Source organism: Natator depressus, chromosome 7 (genome assembly GCF_965152275.1).
Source record: "Natator depressus isolate rNatDep1 chromosome 7, rNatDep2.hap1, whole genome shotgun sequence".
In the NCBI taxonomy this organism is placed as follows: domain Eukaryota; kingdom Metazoa; phylum Chordata; order Testudines; family Cheloniidae; genus Natator; species Natator depressus.
In genome coordinates this window covers 40,918,631-40,942,208 of record NC_134240.1, presented here as the reverse complement: position 1 = coordinate 40,942,208, position 23,578 = coordinate 40,918,631, and the positions used below count along the sequence as shown (strand labels likewise).

Here is a 23,578-nt window from a genome sequence, read left to right as displayed (position 1 = left end):
CAACAAGAATGCACTTTTATGTAGAAATCTATGATTAAATCAAGTCTTCCTGACCAGTGATTTAAATCATGATTTAAACCAAATCCACCCTGGAGCAGTCTAAGCATTTTCTGAAAACTGTGTTTTAAACTTGCATTACATGACATATACTATAAAAAGCTGTATCTATATCTCACTTTTTCTTTTTTAGGGCACTGCTTGTGAAGAGAAAAACATGCAGACTGCATCTTTGCTTTATTATTTCCTGCTTGTCTGTTGGTGTATTGATTTTGTTGAAAATCAAACAAATGAAATTCCTAGGCGGCAAAGAAGGAGAATGCGCTATAGAGGATCAAGAAAGGGTTCCTCAGCAAACCACAGACCAAACAGACAACCACAGATTAAGACTTCAACTACTGTTGCTGTAGTACCAAGTGTTCCCCTTATTAATATTGATGATGGCATTACAGAAGTATTTGACTCTCTTATAGGTTTGAGTGGACATGAATCCAGTTACAGTGTCTTACCAGGTAAGAAGAGAACAATGATGTTTTGCATTTTACCTCTATACTTAGAAACCCTCCTCACCGTAGGCCACACTTTTCCTTTGCTTTAAAAGAAATTCATGCAACTGTAACTTTAAATTACACACACACTCTCATTCAGTGGTAAAAAGTGATGTGAATGAAGAGTTAAGATGATATGTAGAGTTGAGCAAAACTCAAACGTCTGCAAACCAGAAAATTCAGTTAAAGTTGCCTATGCAAACTTAACTCTGCTCTCTCTCAGCAATGCCCCAATATGCTCCATTAACACACACACCTCTTTACTCTGCCAACCCCACAGCTGCTGAAATGTACAAGTGCTTTATCTCCTTTTACAACCCATTCACATTCACCCACAGGATACTATCTAACACTATTAAAGGACAAAAAGGTTGCCCACACCATCTTCCCTCTACCTTCTTTAAGCAATATCTTAATATGCTCATACTAGCTCTCGGCACTACTAGATTCAGGAGGTTCCAGATCCTAGTATACACCCACACAATTAGCCAACTCCCCAGTAAGAATACCACATGTACACAATTTAAAAACCATTTCACAGCCTTTTACAACAACCTTACACTTACTCACAGGACACCATCTCACTTTCATTAACCATCACTAAAGCATCAGAATCTTTTCATATTCCACCTCACTTCTGAAAATATCCTTTATAATAAAAGCACTATACCCTTCTATTGACATAACCTACATAATTCTGCATAGAAATTATGCATGTTGCATCCTGAAGGTACACATGCACCTCTTCCCTTTTCTCACACACAAGAGGGTAGAAAACAGATGTCCTCATATCACAGTCACACCTCTGTCACACACCTCAAAGTAATCCATAGATGTTGCAAACACACCTCTACCAAGCACAGCTAATTACCGCATCCACCATTCAGTACAGTTAAACCCCTGTGCCCTGCTAATTATAGAATGCACACAATTCTGCACTGAAATGATGTATAGTGGATCCTGAAGATATACATGCAGCTCTTCCCTTTTCCAACACACATCAGAGGGTGCAAAAAATAGACCTCTTATCATAATCACTGCTGTCACACACCACAAAGTAATCCATAGACGTCCTCACCTCACAAACACACTTCTACCAAACAGGCCCAACTACAGCCTCGAACATTTAATGTAGGTACACCTAATACACTGACCGCACCTGGAGTGTATCCAAATAATTTCCAGTGATTATTAGCCAGCTCCAAGGGAACAGATGGAAGATGGGGTTCAATGGTACACTGGCAGATCTGCAGGGTAAAGGATGGTTAGGGTTCACTAGAAGAGCTGGTTGGGGTTCAGAGGGGTTGGGGTGCACTGGTAGAGCTGGGGGGTTAGGGTGCAGGAGGATTGGGGTGCCCTGGCAGCACTGTGGGATGTAGGGCTTTTTTAGACTCATAGACTTTAAGGCCAGAAGGGACCATCATGATCATCTAGTCTGACCTTTTGCTCATTGCAGGCTGCAGAACGTCCCCACCCACTCTGGCAATTGGTCCATAACCTTTGGCTGAGTTACTGAAGTCTTCAGCGAATCTACCATTTATTCTTATTCAAACCAGCAAGTGACTCATACTCCTCGCTGCAGAGGAAGGTGAAAAAACCCGAGGGTCTCTGCCAAGCTGACCTGGGGAAAAATTCCTTTCCAACCTTAAATATGGCAGTTAGATCCTGAGCAAATGGGCAAGACCCACCAGCCAGACCCCTGGGAAAGAATTCTCTGTAGTAACTCGGAGCCTTTCCCATCTAATGTCCCACTTCTGGCCACTGGAGATATTTGCTAATAGCAGACAGAGAGGGGCCGTATGCCAGTGTAGGCAACCTGATCATACCATCCCCTCCATAAACGTATCAAGCTCAGACTTAAAACAAGTTAGATTTTTTGCCCCCACTACTCCCTCCCCTTGGAAGGCTGTTCCAGAACTTCACCCATCTGAAGGTTAAAAACCTTCAGCTAATTTGAAGTCTGAACTTGTTGATGGCCAGTTTATATCCATTTGTTCTTGTGACAACATTGGCTCTTAACTTAAATAACACTTCCTCTCCCTCCCTGGTGTTTATCCCTCTGATGAATTTATAGAGAGCAATCATATCTCCCCTCAGCCTTCATTTTGTTAGGCTAACCAAGCCCAGCTCCTTAAGTCTCCTCTCATAAGGAAGGTTCTCCACTCCTCTGATGATCCTGGTAGCTCTTTTCTGCACCTGTTGGGGTGCACTGGCAGCACTGGGGGTGTAAGAAGGTTGAGGTTCACGGTGGTTGGGGTTCATTGCAGGGCAGCTGGGAAGTGCAGGGGGATGGGGAAGCCAGTTTGGTGTGCACTGGCGGAGCTGTGGTGTGTAGGGTAGTTGGTGTGCACTGGCACACGTGATGCAGGGTGGTTGGGGTGCACCGGAAGAGCTGTGGGGTGCAGAGGGGTTGGAATGCACTGGCAGAGCTGAGGAGCAGGGGTTTGGAGTGCACTGGCAGAGCTGTGGGGATCAGACAGGTTGGGATGCACTGCAAGAGCTGCCCGTGCAGGAAGGTTGAGGTACATTGACAGAGCTGAGGGTGCAGTGAGGTTGGAGTGCACTGGCAGAGCTGAGGGGTACCATGCCTCCCTCACGCCTGAGCCCCCAATCTATCTCGCTTCCCCTACCATCCATCCCCATTCATCTCCCCACCCAATCAACTCCCTCCCCTTGCAACAGCCCCAAACCCCTCTTTACTATTCCTCCAATCACCTGCTCCCCTAACACACCTCTCCTCCCAGGAAGAATTCACGTATCTATTTTCTACCTCGAAATATTTTGATTACATTCCCCCCAAAATAAAATTGCCACATGTGGACTCTCAAGTTGTAGGAACATCCAGTGATTCAGTCCAAAACTTATTTTGTTTTAGGAGGAGGTTTGTCATTAACCTATCCTTAGATATGTTAGTGCAATGGGGAGTTCAGAGCCTTCAAGAGGTCTGTTACTCATCCAATCATTAGTACTTCTCAGTTTAACAGTACAAAACACCAAAAGGAAACTTTTTTGGAGGGACCCTGTAATTCAGGAACCCATTGGTTAAATACTCCCAAATTTGGATCACTAACACCATATAATGCTCTCATGAGGCATATCAAATTTCAAAGCAAGCCAATTAACAGTTCAGATTTTAGAGCACTTACAAGATTTAAGCTTTAAAGCATATAAAATAGCAGGAAAGGAAACCTTCCAGACATTTTTCGGTATCGGCACATCAAAAACGTACATTTTGTAATACCATTCTCAATTTGGGTCCCTCAAAGATTTAGTGGCTGCCATGCACTACCTTGCATAAAACTTGACAGATTGAGACCATTTTGACCTGCATCATAATAATGGTTTTATCTCTAACTCTGGGCAAAAAAACCCAAAACCCACCTAGAAATTTTTTTAGAACTTTTTTTTTTCTGAGCATATATCTTTGGAACCCTGGCTCAAATGACACCCTCCTGAGGCACACCAGTTTCAAAGAAATCCAACTAAGCATGACAATTTTAGAGGACTTAGAAAGGTTGATCTTTAAATAGATGTCATGAGCCAACCTTAACTATAATGGCATTTATATATATACATATAAACCTTAATGTTAGGCAATACTACCAACACCCCCTCTAACAGACACACTTACTTAAATAAAAAAATAAAAGTTTTATAATCCTAATTACTGCAGTACTTTTTTTTATAATTTACTGTGTTTAGTTCATGAAACTTGTTAATGACAATCATTTCTGCATGTCTATGTCTATAAGTCTCAGAGGTTTTTTGTTTTTTTTACCACATAAGAGTAATATTTTCTGTAATTTTCCACACACTGACTGCACTTTACCTAATACATTTTTTCCCTTAGCCTCACTAATGTTTTCACAACCTCAAAATATCCAGTAGCTTTTAAGATCATGTAATAATGTTCATAGCTCCTATCTTAACATATCTGGTAAGTCAATTAATGTCTGCTCACTGGTGCCCTAATGGCAATAGTATAAGTGATACTCAAGACCACTTCAGATATTTTCCCAAATGTTAAAAACCTTAATACTTAAAATATTCCTTGAACTAAGTGTTTTGGGTATACTCTGATTTGTTTTCTTAATAAAATAAATTAATAGCTCTGAGATAATGGCTCTAAATCTCAAAAGATTATTAGAAATGATACTCCATGTCAGATATGTTATCAGTGGAAAGACTGAGCCTCACAAGCATACAAAACACATTCTTAAGAGACAAGATCACCAATCTCAGTCCATATTTATAATCTGGTGATATTTAAAAGAAGCTGAATATAATGACACAGGAAGAGACAAAATCTTGATACTGTATAAAAATATTGCATGTTATTTCAGGGTCTACTTACTGATTCTTTAATCTAGAGCATCATGCCTGTCTAGAAATTCTCCATACTAAAAATAATTTTGTAATTTGGAGCAGAGGGACTTGCTGCCTTAGGGAACTAATAATGGAGTATTTCACCTACGTTTATTAAAATCAGACCCAAATCATAATAATCTGATGCTTGTTTGGTGGACTATGTGAATTAAATTAGTGGTCTCTATCCAGGTCCTAGAAAAACATTACAAAAATCACTACCACAGTCTGCATATCCAAAACTACTAGTTCACATTATGAAAATTTTCTGTGTCTTACAGGATGTGTTGCATACCCAGAGAACTTTTGAAACCTTCTTGTGGCTTAAATGGCAGAAAAAATTTTTATTCACATTTTCTAGAACAATTCACTTTTGGTTTGGACCTTCTTTCAGACTAAACTAACCATCTCAAAACAAGCTTGAAAATTGGAGGTTTTAATGGAAAGGCTGACAAAACTCTGATTGTAGTAATTTCAGTGGGTGCTAATATAATGCATTCATAATGATACTACTTACATGAAACCTTTCATTTGAAAACATTCTTTAAATTAAATAGAAGAAAAACCACATAAATAGCATCTATTCTATTTAAGCAATTCTCATCTTTCTGTCAGAGACCATCAGTCATGTTGAAATAATGTGCGGTTTCCTTCACCCCCAGTTCTGTCCATTTCTGTTTATCTAGACTTTTACCCAAAAGTTGAGGTAAAGCCACTGGTCTTATTTTAGTCGTAATGCAATACTGGAGTTGCACCATATTTCCAAAGATTGAAAGTCCTGTGCTTAGCTGCCAAAGATTTCAACCACAAGGTATTATTCAGTCTAGTTTTTAAAGTTCAAAATTTTAGTTAAGATCAGATTTGGAAGTGTCTATTAAATAATAGACCTGCTATAAATTCTGCTTCAGCAATAGAAAAAAATCTTACATTTCTGTTGCTCCAAAGCACCCCAAGATCTTACTCTCCTAAATGATTACTCTCCTCTCCTCGCTCTTGCATAATGCCAATTAAAGACCATTTCTATTAATTTAAGCACATGCATGAAAAGGAATGGACACAAATAGAATATCAATAATAGTAATCAGCTATCTGCATTCCTTTGTGTGTCAGATCACGTACACAGAGATGAAATAAGTAAGTAAAATGTTTCGTTACCTGTAAGGCAACTTTCCAGTCTCGTTTCTTGTTTATGGGCTAAGTCCTGCCTGTTATGTAGATCAGTGTAATGGGAGGTACAGTGTTGCACTATTTAAGGGGGTGCAGTCTTTCCTACTCCTTGCATTGCTGGTCCTGTATGGTGTGTGGATAAGAGGGGCAGTGAGGGCCATAGTTCAACCTCCTCTCTGCCCCCTAGGGGATATCATGAATCCTTGAGGAACTAAGGATGAGGTACAGGGACTGCAATTCTGCCTGGTCCTTATACAGGTCAAGCAAGAGGAGAAAAAGTTACTTGCTCCCGAGTTATCACTGAGCACATGCAAAATGGCTAGGCGGATTTTGTCCCTATATGTATAACACCGCCCTTTAAGAAATTTGAATTTAAACAGAAAGCAATATTAATAATTGAATATATACATCTGCAGAAAGAAGCCAAATCCTGACTCATTTCTTACCGAGTTTTCATTCAGACAAAACTTTCCTTGACCTCAGATATTGTCAAATAACAAAAACAAAAGAGAAATTTTGAAGAAAAGCAGAGATATTTCCAGCTCAGATAGGATATATGCTACTTTGCAGCTGCTGGGTTTTTATTTTTTTTTCAGGGCCAAGTGTACTGTTCTTTGAGTTTCCTTTGAAGATGTGATAAATGAAAGGTGGGGGGTAGCTCCCTTTTATGGACACCCAGCCAGCCAGTTAGCTATAAATCCTTCTTGGTAGTAGTTCTGTACTTGCTTTACCTGTAAACTATGTAAAACTATGGCCCGTGGGCCATACCCTGCCCAGCCCTTGAGCTCCTGGCCGGGTAGGCTAGCCCCCGGCCCCGCCCCTCCTGTCTCCCCTTCCCCGCAACCTCAGCTTGTTGTGCCACCAGTGCTCTGGGCAGCAGGGCTTCGAGCTCCTGCTGGGCAGTGTGGCGGCGTGGCTAGCTCCAGCCGGGCAACACGGCTGCCAGTCCTGGTGCTCTGAGTGGCATGGTAAGGGGGCGGGGAGCGGGGGGTTGGATATGGGGCAGGGAGTCCAAGGGGGCAGTCGGGGGACAGGGAGAAAGGGATGGCTGGATGGGGCGGAGGTTCGGGGGGGCCAGTCAGGGGATGGGGAACGGGGGGGTTGGATAGGCATGGGAGTCCTGGGGGGCCTGTCAGGGGGCGGGGGTGTGGATAGGGGTTGGGGCAGTCAGGGGATAGGGAGCAGAGGGGGTTGGATAGGGGGTAGGGTCCCAGGGGGGTGGTCCTGGGAGGAGGCAGTCAGGGGACAGGGAGCAGGGGGGTTTGGATGGGTTGGGGATTCTGAGGGGGGCAGTCAGGGGGCAGGAAGTGGGAAAGGGCAGATAGGGGGCAGGGGCCAGGCTGTTTGGGGTGGCAAAGCCTTCCCTACCCGGCCCTCCATACAGTTTTGGAACCCCAATGTGGCCCTCAGGCCAAAAAGTTTGCTCACCACCGCTGTAAACGGTTAAAAAGTCACCCTGCATAGGTAAAAGGAAGGGAGGGGCACCTGACCAAAGGGCCAATGGGAAGGCTAGAACTTTTGAAAATTGGGAAAAAAACTTCCCCTTTGTCTGTCTGTGTTGTTCTCCCGGAGAGCAGAGACAGGGCTGGAACTATGCTGTAAAAAGCTTTGGGCCAGGTATGATGGATCACCAGATCATATCTAGAAACTACTCATTTGAAACCCCAGATATGTAAGTAGATTAGGAAATGTCTTGGAAGACATGATTAGGTTTATCTCTTATTTCTTTATGGCTTGTGGACTCTTCTGTGCTAACTCCGGGTGCTTTTGTTTTGCTTGTAACCTTTAAGCTGGACCTCAAGAGAGCTATCTTGTTACTTAATCCTTGTAATTGTTTTTTTTTTTTTTAAATCTAGCAAAAATCCTAAGTTCCAAATGTATTTCCTTTCTTTTTGTTTTTAATAAAATTTACCTTTTTTTAAAACAGGATTGGATTTTTGTATCCTAAGAGGTTTGTGCATATAGACTCAAGGACTATCAGAGTTGGAAGGGGCCTCAGGAGATCATCTAGTCCAACCCCCTGCTCAAAGCAGGCACAATCCCCAATTTTTTTTTCCCCCAGATCCCTAAATGGCCTCCTCAAGGATTGAACTCACAGCCCTGGGTTTAGCAGGCCAATGCTCAAACCACTTAGCTATCGTTGTTTAATTAGCTGTTAGAAAAAAAGGAAATCAGCTGTTGCCTTCTCAGCTCTTCTCTGAAGGGGGTGTGAAAGGGATTGAGGATACTCCACAGGAAGGAATTCCTGGGTTCTCGCACTTGGGTGGTGGCAGCATCTACCCATCCAAGGTCAGAAAAAAGATGTAACCTTGGGAATTTAATGCAAGCCTGGAGTGGCCAGTATTAACTTTTAGAATCCTTGTGGGCTTCCACCTTCTGCACTTGAAGTGCCAGAGTGGGGAATCAGCCATGAGAGGAGAGTATATGAAAAAAATATAATGACCCATTACAGAGCACATAGAAAGCTGCAGTCAGGATCTTAGCAGTGAGTATCTCTCTAACAGCTGTATTATGGATACCTGGGTGAAATGAGGAAGGGCACGAAATACCATTTGGACCCAGATAATTTCCTCTCCTGCTAGCATAGTTTGAGCTGATCAGAGTGCAAGTGAATAAAGGCTTATGCTAATGAAAATATTGATATAAATCTATGGACTGTGCAGGCCTTTTCAGAAAATAACAGAAAAGAAATTAGGTGTAATTGTTTCAAGAGCTTACTATTTTTTTCCCCTGAGTACCTCAGCTCCATGGAGGGTCCTACCATGAAAATTCACACTATGACAGCATTTTCCCTTTCTCGTTCCCTCTATATCAGACAGTCTTCATGGTGGGATTTAGGAAGCAATAAGTCATCCCTAGGAAGGGAGGAGGATTCAATTTACCCGTGAAGAACTGAATAGGAATTTTAAGGGTTACAGGAGTACCCTGTTCCTTTAACAAACAGTTCATCAGCAGGACTCTACAGCCTTTGAGAAAATGTGGATGGAAGTCCCTGTAGTAGCCTTACAGTCCTTCTCATAAGATATGTGTGATCTCTCCACTCACAAAAACACTGTTCTCTTTACAGTGTAAAGTAAAGAGAGGAGTTGTACCTGAGGCTTTGAATGCGTGTGTTAAATGCACCTTATTCCTCTGTAGCGTCTGTTCACATCTAACACATGCATTTCTACTTAGGACATCTGCATTCAACCAGAACAACAACAATACCACTTCCTAATATGAGAATATCATGGACTTGGGGATGGAGGCCTGGTTAGTTCTACCACATTTAGAGTTAGAACTACCACATCTGAAACAACGTGTAACCAAAGTTTCATTTAGAGAATGTCATGCTCCGAAACCCCCTTAGACAAGAAGGGTGGTGAATAGACAAGATACTTTCAGTGAGAAGAGACCTACCAACTGTGAAGCTGAAAGATGCCTTTATTAGGCCCACAAATCAAGCTCATGATAAGAACCTGCATATTGCCAGAAGACTGATAAGAGTGGTGATCCTCAGGAATCTTATATGATGATGAGAGATTCTCATGGGTTTCTTATGGTGCAGCATGCCTGCAATCATTGAGTGCTCTTTGCAAAAGTATTGATCTTGAGCTAACTGATCAGGGCATATTGAAAAAACATCAGAATGTCCTTTGCTTGAACTGACTTTGCCCTGATGCGTGTCCCTTGTAATGCCAACACCTACACCACAAGCGATCATTTGTGAATTTCCTCAGATTCCAAGAGGGTGTTTATCACCCTTCTTAGAATGAATGACTGTCGCTTCTTTCTCTCAGCTTCCCAGAAGATACAAAAAGAAGTTAGGTAACACTAGATATTGGCTCAGGATAGATCTCTCTTGCACTATGCTGTGTGCGCGTGTATGGACCTTGAGAGGAAGTTCAACTTTCCTCTAAATCAGGTCTGAGAAACAAATTCTGAGGATTAATGTGAAGGTCATTATAACAACTATGGCCTGTTTCACAATCTTCTTTACCATCTTTGCTCTCGAGTGGTTGAGAGGGAAATAGCATAAAGAAGGATTTTTAGCCCACTTCTGAAATAAGGGGACAACAGCCTCTACTTTTGAATGTCTCTTCCTCTTTTGGCTTTCCATCTGGACTTACATGCAAACACATTAATCAACAGGCTTCCAACCTGGCCTGTGGTGCACCGAAGACTAGATGATATATAGATGTATTCCTTGTGTTCTAAGCATGTCTTGTTGAGCTAGTCAACCCTGACTTTCCTACTTGATGTAGGGTTCCAAGGAGTAGATCAAGGCTAATTTTCTAAGTAGTGATGAAGGTTGATAGTCCATAGCATTGGACAGGTTATATGCCTCTCTGGGCTACATCTGCCTCCAGTCATATTTTTATTTGTATTATGGAAGTGCCTAGGATCCCTACTCATGGACCATCGTGCTAGGCACTGTATAAACACAGGACAAAAAGATGATCCTTGCAGGAGTCCAGTTATATTCCTACTATCTGGGGTCTGGCATCTATACTGATTACCAGTTTCTCTGGACCCATTCTTAGATAGTTGTTATGTAACATTAAGAATGAATTAACCAATTGCTGACAGGAAGTGAATCAAGAATTGTGCCAGGTAGCCACACAGGAGAAAAACTAGTTCAGAGAGTTGATCTTAGGATAAATATTTGGCGAATCACTCCCTATCTTCTTCTGCGTCACTTCTGAAATAAAGATGGCTTTGGATAGAACTTAAATGGTAGACTTCTCTGTGAATTGTAATGGGTGCTTCCACTTGTTTGTTCAACGCCATATTTCTCAGGGTTTTCGCAATGGCTGCTGGGCCCTGTCTAACATGATGAAAAGTTATCAGACGCTGGTGGACATATATCCCTTTCACTTGAAGATACAAGTGGTAAGGCAATTGTGAATATCCATGTAGAAGTTATGAGTCAAAAAAGGAGTACTCTGTATAGAAAATGCTTCTTGCTTCTTGCCGCAGAAAAAACTCTAGTGCTTTTGGGTGAGTCTCCCTGATCATATCTCCAGAAGGTTTATTTTCATATTCTGAAGCTTTGGGAAGATAACAAGGTAATGGTAAATTTCAGTGTTTCCGTCTGGAATATTGATCACCTTATGGACTTGTTGGGAGACCTGAAATCTAGAATGGGCTGCATGCGATTGTTTCTTTTCGTATCACAAACAATACTGTACCCTTTCCAGAATATCAGTCTCTCCATGGAACTGATTCTGTAGTTCAAATATGTAGGAGATAGACTACTGCACTCTTCATCTTCTGATGCTGTGAAAAGTCTTGTTGATAGTGTTGGTTTATTTTAATTTAATTTGGGATAACAAACTTGTCACTGGGACAATGAGTTTCATTGAATATCCTTCCCTGATTATCTGAAGCACCCATTTTCTGATGTGCTTCACTCCTAGATAAAGGCCTATCCTGAAGCATGCCCTCATAGGAGGGGTAATTTGTCCAGACTTGTGAAACCCAAAAAACAAGAACTGCTTTGGGTGGGATGAAGAATTTTAGCGTGTGTGCGCGGGAGAAGGGGGGCTGTTTTTGGGCACTTTCTCACAGTTAAGCCTAGATTTCCACAATAAGAGACTGCAGCCAATGCTCTGAGGGTTGAGGCTGCTGTATCGAAGTTCAGTCTGAGTGATTATCTAATTCACCTGCTAATGGGTTTGGCAGAAATACTACCTCAACTGGTATTACTATGCTCTTTAACAAGGAGGCCATAGAAGGCTTAACTTTAGCCAGAAAAATGAAGACCTTATAGTCCTTAGATACAAGATAGGACTTTAAGGGAATTCCTACTCCACCTTCTTAACATACTTATAAACCAAATGAGGAAGAATTACACAGCAGTCACACAGTTTTTCAAGGTTAGGGTCTTTGAGTTTGTGTGTTTTTACTGTTGTATTTTCTAAAAGCATAAGCACCTATGAAGTTAAACCCCCATTTATATGTAATTCTTCGAAGTCTGGTGAACTGTCTGAGATATCTCAAAATCTCAGCATTAAAGGTGTCTCTTTCTGTTTAGAGGATCTTAAAACCTCTTATAAAAGGTTTTAAGAGTTTTTGCTCTTTCTTTTATTGTTGATTGTGAGCAATATCCTTCACCAGTCCCCTGGGCCAAACTCCTGAGAGAAAGGCGGGAAGGGCTCTGTGAGGGGGAGACTACATTACCAGGGAGACTGGAAGGAAGGAAGGAAGGAAGGAGTCTGTAGGCATGACTCCTGCATGCCTCCATAAGGAAAAGGGTAGCCACTTTATGACTCCTGTGGGACTAGGGAGGCTGTATAGGAAGTGGAAATACGTCCATCTCTCAGGGAGGAGGATGTGAATCACTTCAACCTATACTACTCCACTGCTTGGTCTGGATTGTGTGGGGACTGACCACAGAAAATAAGTAGGTTTAGACTAGCAGCCGTGTTAGTCCGTATCCGCAAAAATAACAGGAGTACTTGTGGCACCTTACAGACTAAAAAATTTATTAGAGCATAAGCTTTCATGGACTACAGCCACTTCATCGGATGCATAGACTGGAACATATAGTAAGAAGATATATATATATATACACATACAGAGAAGGTGGAAGTTGCCATACAAACTGTAAGAGGCTAATTAATTAAGAGGAGCTATTATCAGCAGGAGAAAAAAACTTTTGTAGTGATAATCAAGATGGCCCATTTAGACAGTTGACAAGAAGGTGAGAGGATATTTAACATGGGGAAATAGATTCAATATGTGTAATGACCCAGCCACTCCCAGTCTCTATTCAAACCCAAGTTAATGGTATCTTGTTTGCATATTAATTCAAGCTCAGCAGCTTCTCATTGGAATCTGTTTTTGAAGCTTTTCTGTTGCAAAATTGCCACCCTTAAATCTTTTACTGAGTGGCCAGAGAGGTTGAAGTGTTCTCCTACTGGTTCCTGACATCAGGAATCATAACATTCAAAAACCGGTAGAAGAACACTGTCCCATGTTTGGTTTGAAAAAAACCTACCCCCAGTTCCATGACAATGATTCTGGCCTGTTCTCAACAAAAGGAGTTTTCATGCGGTCTGCTCAACCATCCTGGGGTGGATCTTGCCCACACTCCGGTTAACAGCTGGGTTTCACTTTGGCCTGCTGTCTCTGACTGACATTTCTGAGAAGGAGAGTACTTTCTTTCAAACCCTCAGAAACCCAAAATATTTTTTTTTCATTTTAACTGTTTTGAGGAGAAAAACCTCAAAGCCACTGAAGAAACAGATACATTTAGTTAAAAATCTTGTGAAAATTCTGCCTTCGGCATGCTACATGTGCTGCTTGGAGGCTAGGCTGTCCACCGCCACATCCCTAGAATACCGCACCTGGAAACAGCGTGGGCCCACCCTGACCAATGTGACCTTGCAAAATTCACAATGCATCTGAGGCACATTGCATTGAGGACACCATTTTGAAGAGCCTGTCACTCCACACCCACTGGCATGACCTCAGCTGGTGCATGTGAGGTCACACCAGCAGGTCTGGAGCAGCATGCTCTTGAAAATGGTGTTTCCCACCTGTGATACCAGATAAAACTATAGCCAGTTCTGTCTCAGGACAAAACCATAGAAAAAAATCACTGTCTGGTTTAAAACCTGACGAATCGGCTATCTACTGGAGGCAGAGAATTCTGGAAAATTCTTCCTGAGGGGTGATCTGAAGCTCTGGGTCAGAGCAAAGTTCTCATCAGCCTTCTGTTGCCACAGACAGGGAACATCTCTCCATGAAGACAATCAGACATGGAAGGGATTAAGTATAGAAACTATAACCAGTTCCCATCAGATGTCCACATCATAAAAGCCACCATCAGAATTGATGCTAATTGTCCCCTCTTTAGGCAAAGCAGAGAGGCCAAAGATTGAACAGGACATGGATAATTAACTATACCATCCCATCTCCCACCTTAATGACCCTACCAGGTCAGGACTGAGACACAGTGGCAGGGCAATGTGAGAGCAGCTGACATAGATTCTGCCCATGTTTAAACCATTTTTTAGAAAGAGGATTTTTATTTACAACTGTCAATCTGGCATGTTTTAATAAACACTAAACTCACTTAAGGCTAAATCCTGATTCTGCTGTTGTCAATGGGCATTCTTCTTTTCACTTCAATGGGTAAGGATTTGGCCCTGTTCTGTTCAGGTTCTTATACTGTGCTCATCACCTTAGAATCTGAAGGCTTTCCAGTCATGCATTAAGCAACATGACTACACATCTGTTACACGTTGTTTGTTCTCTCATCCTTTCCCCCCAGGGAGATGCATGTGCAGTGGAGTCTCGTGGTTTGGAAATGTGTGGGTTTTTTTGTTTTGTTTTTTTAATAGAAATATACCTGTTACTATGTGTTTATGTTACAGAAGGCAAGGTCAAAGAAATGCTCCTTGCACTCAGAGTGGAAGGTGATGAGGTTTGTGACAGTCATTGTGATGCCCTTGCTTCCTAGAGAATATGGTGATGGGTGCTTTAGAAATATATACTAAAAAGAAATGTTTTATGTTCTCTTCAGTTCCTTATCAACTATTGAGGACTCAGATATCCAGAGTGAAATTGTAAGCTAAAGTATTTTATCTACATACTGGAAATATCCTCATTATATCAAAAATGTCTGATGTAATTTTTACAGAAAAGAATAATACACACATTTAAGAATTCTTTCTTCATACTGTACTCAAGCACCAAACTAAGACTCTCCTACTTAAATACATTCTGCAGAGAAATCATTCATTCACTTTCAGGTTAAGAGCAATAAAAAGCATTTAACACCTGAAACATTAATTAGCTGAAAAGCATCTACTGAAGATCCAGTAAAATGAAATATTTGCCTTTAACATTAGCCATATTCTCTGGCTTCCCCAACCAATTTACTATTAATATCAAATATATCCAAGATCTAAACAATGAAACTGTATAATGTTAATTTCAGTTTAAGCTATCAAAGAATTATTATTTAATTCACCTCTTGCTTTTGACCTAATTCTTTTTCTTTTATTAGGAAAGAAAGGGCATTGTACAGCTAACGGGATGATTATGTACGATAAAGCTGTGTGGTCCCCCAAACCTTGCATTACTTGTCTTTGTTCAAAAGGAAAAGTGATTTGTGATGAAACTACGTGCCTTTCTCTGACATGTCACAAAACTGAGATACCTGAAGGAGAGTGCTGCCCAGTTTGCTCTGATATTGGTACAGTACACTATACTATCTTCTTATCCATCATTTAATTTTCTATTTGTTATTTTTACTATTTTAAAACTACCTCAAATAAAACATTAAATAAAGACAAAGGGTAAGTGATATAACCTATAAAAAAACAAGTAATGATTTATGCAATTTTATTATACATATTTAACTTTTTCTAAAATATATATTATAGAAATTATTTTGGGGAAATTCTATGGCCTGTATTAACAGGAAGTCAGAATAGATAAGCAAAATGGTCCCTTATGGCCTTGGAATTCTTAAAACAAACAATTTTTTAAAATACAGAAAGTAGAAAAGTTCAAAATTATGTAATAACGGCAGCTGTACAGCTCAGTTTTTCTTTACAGAATCAACAAAAATTGTTCCATAATAAAATCCAAAAGGTATGTAAAACTCTTTGTTGCTCCCAAATGGAAATATGCTATGCCTGCAATGGGAAAAGGACAGGGCCCCATATTTTCTATTGATTTTTTCCCTTTTTTGTTTTCTCCTCCCCTCACTATCATCCCTATGTTTTTTCAGCTAATGAAATAAAAGCATAAACTTTACTCCTTTACAGTACATACCAAAAAGAAATAAGGTTCCATTTATAAAGTGTTAATAAATGATTTCTACATGATATAAAAGCACATTAGACACACGAGTAGTATGTGTTATAAATTGTTATAAACACACCAGAAGAAAGCAATAAAAAGTGGTAGTTACAAGCAATCTATTAACCTGTTGGACACTAACATCTATGACAACTGACCAACCATTTATTAACACCTCAGTTAATCATTTATTAACCCTGGATATACTACCTATAAAATTAACCCTAATAGTGTGACCAAATGTCCAAGTTATCCATCACCCCACACTGAAAAACCCCCACAAAACTTTTCACTATAGAAAAGCATCTTTTCTATTGCAAGAATGCTGCATTGTTTCCAGTGAAGCCAATGACAACTGAAGGTCCCCACCTAGCAGGATCAGACCCTTGTATCTCTTTTGCACTTAAACTTGATGGTGGAAAGTCTAGTTGTGCATTTAGGAAACAAGTACCAAGTATATTTCTTATCAGACTTTAAAGTAACAAAGCGATAAAGATGTTCTAAATACCAGTTAATGTGTTTTAGCAAAACAAGTTTCCAAGGTTCAGTAAATATTTTCTCTTAAATAGGGTATACAATTTTAAAAACTATTGTTTTTGAGTAACACTAATTTCAAATTATCACTAGAATTTCTATTTTAAAATAAAGAATAAAAAAAAGTTATGAATGTAGTTGAGTCCACCCTCCTTTTAGCAGATGTACCTCAAACAAAGACAATGGGCGGTGAGCATATAAAAACGTGTACTCATGCTGACCAAGTGAGAGGAAGCAGTTAACATGGCAGAATATCAGCAAGAACAGCCTCCAACCCTGTGGTTTCAGACGATGAAAAGAAAGGAGAGAAAATGGATTGGTGACATTTGCATATATAAAAGTATTATTTATCCCACAAGAATGCACACTATTTAACTTTTGTACTTACGGTGACAGTAGTAGTGATACTTTTTCTTTCTATATCTCTGCTGGGTTGAGCATGGGTGGAAAGTTGATTGTAAAGCTAGTAGCAAGATTGATGTATAGAGCAACAATTATACTAGATTTATTCAAATTGGCATGGTTTGCATGTGCACATGCATATGTACATGCACAAATTGCAGTGCAATCTTTCCACTTTTCAGAGTAGCAGCCGTGTTAGTCTGTATTCGCAAAAAGAAAAGGAGTACTTGTGGCACCTTAGAGACTAACCAATTTATTTGAGCATAAGCTTTCGTGAGCTACAGCTCACTTCATCGGATGCATAAAGTGGAAAATACAGTGAGGAGATTTATATACACACAGACCATGAAAAAATACACACTGTAAGGAGAGTGATCACTTAAGATGAGCTATTATCAGCAGGAGAGTGGGGTGGAGGGGGAGAGAAAACCTTTTGAATTGATAATCAAGGTGGGCCATTTCCAGCACATTTCCAGGAGTTAACAAGAACGTCTGAGTAACAGTGGGGGTGGGGGTGGGGGGTGGGTGGGGAGGAGGAATAAACAAGGGGAAATAGTTTTATTTAGTATAATGACTCAACCACTCCCAGTCTCTATTCAAGCCTAAGTTAATTGTATCCAATTTGCAAATTAATTCCAATTCAGCAGTCTCTCGTTGGAGTCTGTTTTCGAAGTTTTTTTGTTGAAGGATAGTCACTTTGAGATCAGAAATCGAGTGACCAGAGAGATTGAAGTGTTCTCCGACTGGTTTATGAATGTTATAATTCTTGACATCTGATTTGTGTTCATTTATTCTTTTATGTAGAGACTGTCCAGTTTGACCAATATACATGGCAGAGGGGCATTGCTGGCACATGATGGCATATATCACATTGGTAGATGTGCAGGTGAACGAGCCTCTGATAGTGTGGCTGATGTGATTAGGCCCTATGATGGTGTCCCCTGAATAGATATGTGGCACAGTTGGCAATGGGCTTTGTTGCAAGGATAGGTTCCTGGGTTAGTGGTTCTGTTGTGTGGTGTGTGGTTGCTGGTGAGTATTTGCTTCAGGTTGGGGGGCTGTCTGTAGGCAAGGACTGGCCTGTCTCCCAAGATTTGTAAGGGTGTTGGGTCATCCTTCAGGATAGGTTGTAGATCCTTGATGATGCGTTGGAGAGGTTTTAGTTGGGGGCTGAAGGTGAAGGCTAGTGGCGTTCTGTTATTTTCTTTGTTGGGCCTGTCCTGTAGTAGGTGACTTCTGGGTACTCTTCTGGCTCTGTCAATCTGTTTCTTCACTTCAGCAGGTGGGTACTGTAGTTGTAAGAATGCTTGATAGAGATCTTGTAGGTGTTTGTCTCTGTCTGAGGGGTTGGAGCAAATGCGGTTGTATCGTAGAGCTTGGCTGTAGACCATGGATCGTGTGGTGTGGTCAGGGTGAAAGCTGGAGGCATGTAGGTAGGAATAGTGGTCAGTAGGTTTCCGGTATAGGGTGGTGTTTATGTGACCATCGCTTATTAGCACTGTAGTGTCCAGGAAGTGGATCTCTTGTGTGGACTGGTCCAGGCTGAGGTTGATGGTGGGATGGAAATTGTTGAAATCATGGTGGAATTCCTCAAGGGCTTCTTTTCCATGGGTCCAGATGACGAAGATGTCATAATATAGCGCAAGTAGAGTAGGGGCATTAGGGGACGAGAGCTGAGGAAGCGTTGTTCAAAGTCAGCCATAAAAATGTTGGCATACTGTGGGGCCATGCAGGTACCCATAGTAGTGCCGCTGATTTGAAGGTATACATTGTCCCCAAACCTTTCCACTATGGCTCTGAACTTCACAGGGACCTGGGAGAACAGCTGAATCAACATCTCTCTCCAGCCAACCTCCCCTCTCCAGACAGCTTTAACCAGGGCTGTACCAGCTAGCTTCTGCTCCCCCATTGGGGGAAAGGGTTCTGAGAACCTAGTGCTACTATAAACCCTCCTCCCATCTCCAGGCACACTTTTTTCTATTTGGGACCTTGTGCCAGGCACATAACATTAACAAATGCAATAGTTCAAAAATGTACTACCAAATTAAGCCTATATTCAAATTCTTTTGGAACTGCTTTGATGCTTTCTTATTTATCATATTAACACCTTTACAAAAAAGAATACAGATAACTATTCTACATTGTAGCTGCTGTAAAGGCTTAACCATTGATCGTCATACTCACTTAAAATCTGGATTCTCCACTAACCAGCTGTGTTCAGTAAAATTCATCAGATGCTGGATTTGCATAATGATTGTAATATTATTATTCCCTCATAAAAGTATTATACACTGACATTTGAATCATTTTTACAGTAAAGATTCATCAAGAACCACAAAACAAATATTTAACATTTTAGTATAACAAATTTATAATATATTATAATTAAGATTATAAATAAGAAATACATTTTTCATTCTTTAAAATCATATTCTCAATGTGAATTTATTTCTTCTATAATTAGAATATTTATAATGTTTGGGGCGGGGCTTAATGGTTACTAACACTAACTTCATTCTCATTTCCTCTTATACTACCATTTTCTTTTTTTCCCTCACTTTCATTACCCTGGTCACTCTCATTTTAAGTACTAAATATTTCACTGGATGACACACCTGAAATTTCTGGTGCTTCTCCAGAGCCCAATGACCCTAGTGACCCAATGCTATTGCAACCACTGCGTACCCAGGCTGAAATGGATGAGTTACTCAGACGAGAGAAGGAAGAACTTGAAGGGAGAGAAAAGGAAATTCACAAAAAGGATGACGAGAAAAGGAAGAGAAAAGAAAAGAAAAGTCAGGAGGAGAAAAAAATACATGACTATGAAGCCCATCAGAAAGCAGAGGAGGAAATAAGCAGGAGAGAGGAAGAAAAAAGAAGAGCATATGAAGAGGAAGAGCTACAAATTGAAAAGGAAGAAGAAGAAAAAAGAAAGGGAAACAAACTTCCAGAGCAAGAAAGAAAACAACAAAAAAGCGAAGAGGAAGAAGAGGAAGAGGATGAACATATTTTACGAGGTGATGTTTTCAGAATGCCCCCTCGATTCCCAATTCCTGTTCCTCCTGCAGAAATTCCTCCTTTGCCAACTGGATGTTCAATTTCTGACACCACAGTAAGCTGCATTCATGCCAGACTTACACAAATACCACCAATTACTGGTCCAGAGCTAACAAGCTTAGAGCTTGAAGGTAAGAAAATAAGTTTGCTTTATATTATTTTCTTCACCAATTAAAATTTAGCCCTCTCCAAAACCCACAATTTTAATGATAGCAAATTATAATGTAAAATGCTTTATACTACTAGTTTCTTATCACAGAAAGAAATTTAAAGGCATTTTACAACTAAGCCTGAGAAATTATGCAACAAACTAAGCCTAAGAAACAAGCAACAACCTAGAGATTAAAAGTTTTATATTTCACTATCAATGCCCTCAGAAGTTCAGGCCCATCTACTGTACATTAATTTATGATTTCTCTTATTACATTAGCTCTCCAACACTAATGCTTTTGTGCTCCTAAAGATGGTTTCATAATTATAGTAATTTTAGATCTATGGTAATCTAATAAAAGACGTTAGTGCCATGTTGCTACAATCTAACTTGCTTTTCAAAATTTAGATGCTACTTGTGTTGAGATACAAAGAGACATACAGTTGACTTTATTTCCATAAATACATTTTTACTTGTACATTACCTAGTTACCTGACTCAGACCATATAAACGGCAACACATCACTAAGATATATCTATTTTTAACTATCTGTCCTAGGGAATACCATTACTTCCATTCCAGATGAAGCGTTCAATGGGATCCCTAATTTGGAAAGGCTTGATCTAAGTAAAAATAATATTACTTCTCCAGGCATAGGTCCACAAGCGTTCAAAGTAAGCATGCATACTCTTTCTAACATCTCTGTCACTGATTTGTGCTTGAAGTAGATCTGGCTGAATACTATAGGGCAAATCAGCAGCTGATGTAAATGGTTGTAGCTCCGCTGGAGTCAATGGAGCTATGACAATTTGCACTAGCTAGGGATCTACCCCTATGTAATGAATAGATGATTAATCAAATTTTGCCATTTTCAATAAATCATTTTTGCAGCTTTCAGCCAGTCATATAGTCGGTTGAATAAAATTAACTGAAAAAGTTATTTACTGAATAACAATTATATTAATATTTTTCTGGTATTTTACCAGCTTCAGTACTGAGATTTTTAAAAATAGCTTTTCCATCATCATAAAGTGCTTCTTATATCCTTTTTAGAAACCTCATAGTACTTGGACTCTCTTTTAAAGAAAAGTAGTATGGAAAGGGAAGGTTTTGAAAGGTGCTGGCTTGACAGCACAGTGAAGTTCTTCATATGCCTAAAAACACAGAAGTTGCCCCACCAGTATGCCTCATTGTCTAATGTGGAATGACCACCTCTAATGTTCTTTCTTTAGAACTTGATCAGTCATTAGCCTGCTAACAAGGGTGCCTGAACTGGCATCAGATAATGCAGTGTTTTTCTTTATGGCCTTTATCTTGAAAGGTGCTGAGCACTCTATTTCCAATCTAGCAAAGTACTTAAGTACGTGTTTACCTTTAAGCACATGATCAATGCCATTGCTGACAATGGGACTACCTATATGCCACTGAAAGTAGCCACTTAGGGAGCAGAGTTCATGAATTTCAATTGCTATTGTCTAGCTGTGCTTTTCTTTATTGTTTTTTGAATGTTGAATCTGACTTTATTTTTTATTTGTTTATTGCTAGATCTAATGCCTCTGGCTGAGACTAAATAAAGAGGAATAGAATATCTGTTAAGGCACATGCAACAGGAAAAAAAGGAGGAGAGGTTCCACTCTTAACTCTCCATTTCACAATTTGAAATTCCTTAAATTTAAAAATAAATTCAACATACACCAATTCTGAGTCTATCAAAAACAATACTATCAAGGCACATACTTAAGTGTTTTGCTAGATCAGGGCCAGAATACTCAGCATGTTGCAGGATCAAGCTCTACAAGCACACCTGAGTTAGGATCTGGATGGTGACCATCAGCTCATTTCACACAGGCCATCTAACAGCCAATAAATGCTAAATACCAATCTGAGCTGGATTTCTAGCCAATAACCTAGAGATGAAAGGCTTTATATTCCACTATCAATGCCCTCAGAAGTTCAAGCCCATCTACTGTACATTAATTTATTATTTCTCTTATTACAGTAGCTCTCCAAACTAATGCTTTTATGCTCCTAAAGATCGTTTCATAATGATAGTAACTGTACATCTATGGTAATCTAACAAAAGACATTAGTGCCACTGTCCCCTTAGTACAAATGAATTTGAGAATATGATTTTGTTTAGTTTAATTGAATAAGAAGCAAAGCGTAAACCTACATTTTTGTTTGCAAAAACATTAATCCTCTGAATAAGCTGGGAAATAAACTATGAGGAATATGCAAACTACTAAAAACAAGATCCTGTTTTCATACAAACAATCTAGGTAACAAAATATCAAGGAAGATAAATACAGAACATATGACACACAAGCAGAACTGCCATTAAGTGAAATTTCCGTTATCATTTACATGGAGAATAGGCCTTTGAAGTCTTCCAAGACTAACTTTGCAAAAGACTGAATATCTATGTTACTTATTTAATTAGCAATATACACATATCAGAATTATTTATTAGTACTTCATTGATAGTCCATAATAAAAATCTTCTCATAGTAAGCTGTAGTCGCAAAAAGCGTTGGACCCTGATTTTGGCCTCAAACCAGCGAAGCACTTAAGTACGTATACGTATATAGTCCCATTTGTTTAAATGCCCTACTGAACAGTGGCCTTACACCCCTCACAATTGCACTTATGGCTCTGTTGTAGAATTTCAACTGTTAGGTGAAATAAAATAGGTCAGAGTTACATTTCCCCCCTTTTTATTATATGAGATTTTTTTAAAAAGATGACATTTTATTATAAAATATTTTTATTTGTATTTGTATTTTATAAAACATACAAAAAATCTAAAAAACACACTAAAGAATAAAAGGAACATGAGTCATAGCCAAAAAAGGTTCATTTAAAATTGTACCCCCTTCAATGTCCTGTCAGTGGAAAATTTCCCCCAGCTATTGAAAGGTGTACCGCCATATTTACTCTTTTGCCTGCAGGAGACTTTTGCCCCTTAGCTCCACAGGATAACTGATGAGACTATGTTTAATGTCAGCCAGGGTAAGCGCTACCATATATAATGGCACCAAGGACTTTCCGATCATTTTTATGTAATCCTTGGATGTCCATATAGTTTATCTGATTGACACACACAGTATGAGAGACAATGTGGATGAGGTAATATCTTGTATTGAACCAACTTCTGTTGTTGAAAGAGAAGCTTTCGAGCTTACACACCAGCTCTTCTTCATATGAACAGAACACTGAAGCTTTACAACTTATACATCATTTTAACTCTCAACCTGTGAAAATGCCATGTGCCTCTACTCCTAAGCCAAAAGGTCTACTGACCTGTAGTGGAACAGTAGCCCTAGAGGAGATTTACTAAGGATTAATAACAGGACTGGGATCCAGTATGGCTGGGATGGTGGCTGGTTGGCCCGGTGGCTGGCTGGCCCATGTGAAAGAGGTTGATGAACTAAGTCCAATTCTTGGGCAACAGAAGTTCATATACAAAACATACCCTCACAACTGACACCCTTGTTGGTAGTTTATACTGAAAGGCCAATGGTTCAAGTACTTAGAGAAAGAACTCCTTTCTTACCAAAAC

At 39.9% G+C, this 23,578-nt stretch overlaps 2 protein-coding genes across 7 annotated transcripts in view; one reads left to right on the top strand and one right to left on the bottom strand.

Moving 5' to 3' along the window:
* CENPP (centromere protein P) overlaps window positions 1-23,578 on the bottom strand; it is a 310,225-nt gene that overhangs the window by 93,438 nt on the left and 193,209 nt on the right. The window lies entirely within an intron of this gene.
* The window catches only part of ECM2 (extracellular matrix protein 2), a 42,885-nt gene that overhangs the window by 7,470 nt on the left and 11,837 nt on the right, over window positions 1-23,578 (top strand). For 2 of the 4 annotated variants that reach the window (XM_074958203.1, XM_074958206.1), the window contains exons 2-5: window positions 191-509; window positions 15,076-15,264; window positions 19,400-19,999; window positions 20,578-20,693. In XM_074958203.1, the coding sequence (XP_074814304.1) occupies window positions 215-509; window positions 15,076-15,264; window positions 19,400-19,999; window positions 20,578-20,693 (1,200 nt within the window). In that variant the 5' untranslated portion in view covers window positions 191-214. The remainder of the gene's footprint in view (window positions 1-190; window positions 510-15,075; window positions 15,265-19,399; window positions 20,000-20,577; window positions 20,694-23,578) is intronic. The other 2 variants (XM_074958204.1, XM_074958205.1) reach the window with 2 other exon arrangements.